At 66.6% G+C, this 587-nt stretch overlaps 1 protein-coding gene across 1 annotated transcript in view; it reads right to left on the reverse strand.

The window, feature by feature from the left end:
- PLEKHA2 (pleckstrin homology domain containing A2) overlaps nt 1–587 on the reverse strand; it is a 25,609-nt gene that overhangs the window by 15,933 nt on the left and 9,089 nt on the right. The window contains exon 2 of the mRNA XM_035888692.1: nt 51–214. Coding sequence (XP_035744585.1) covers nt 51–191 — 141 coding nt within the window. The 5' untranslated portion in view covers nt 192–214. The remainder of the gene's footprint in view (nt 1–50; nt 215–587) is intronic.

Below are 587 nucleotides of genomic sequence, written 5' to 3' on the forward strand. Positions count from 1 at the left end.
GGGAAAGCAGGAGGCGGCATCGGGAAGCCGGGAGCAGCGCCGGAGCCTACCTGAGGGTTGTCCATGTACCAGAGGAGGCAGTTGGCCTGGGTGTCCAGGATGAAATACCTCCGCAGAAACTTGCCGCAGGTCTCATTTTCTTCAATGTCCAGGAACCCGCAGATACGGTTCTGTCGATCCAGGTACGGCATGCCGGGCTCCTTCTGGCATCACCCTGCAGGGGAGGGATGGGCAGGGAGAGGTGGGTGCTCCGCTCCCGCAGCCCCGGCTCCCCAAGGAGCTCGCTGCTCCCGCACCTACAGCCATCCCAACCCGCGCGCGCCGGGACGCCAGCGCAGGCGCTCAGCCCCCACCCGAGCTCGCAGGAGGGAGAGGGAAGGAACAACCCGCCAGGGCTGACCCGGACGAGCACGTTAGCTGCTTCTCCTTGCTGAAAAACGAGGCGTTGCCATAAACGTGCTCCTCCCGCGGAGGCGCACATCGCCCCCCAGCCCCGCACGCTGCCAACCCCACCATAGCCGTGGAGCTCAAAAGGCGCGAGAGCCCACACGGCGCCCGGCAGAGGGGCTGGGGCTTTGCTCCTGGCC

The sequence above is a fragment of the Egretta garzetta genome, unplaced genomic scaffold (assembly GCF_000687185.1).
Source record: "Egretta garzetta isolate BGI_Z169 unplaced genomic scaffold, ASM68718v1 scaffold481, whole genome shotgun sequence".
NCBI lineage: Eukaryota > Metazoa > Chordata > Aves > Pelecaniformes > Ardeidae > Egretta > Egretta garzetta.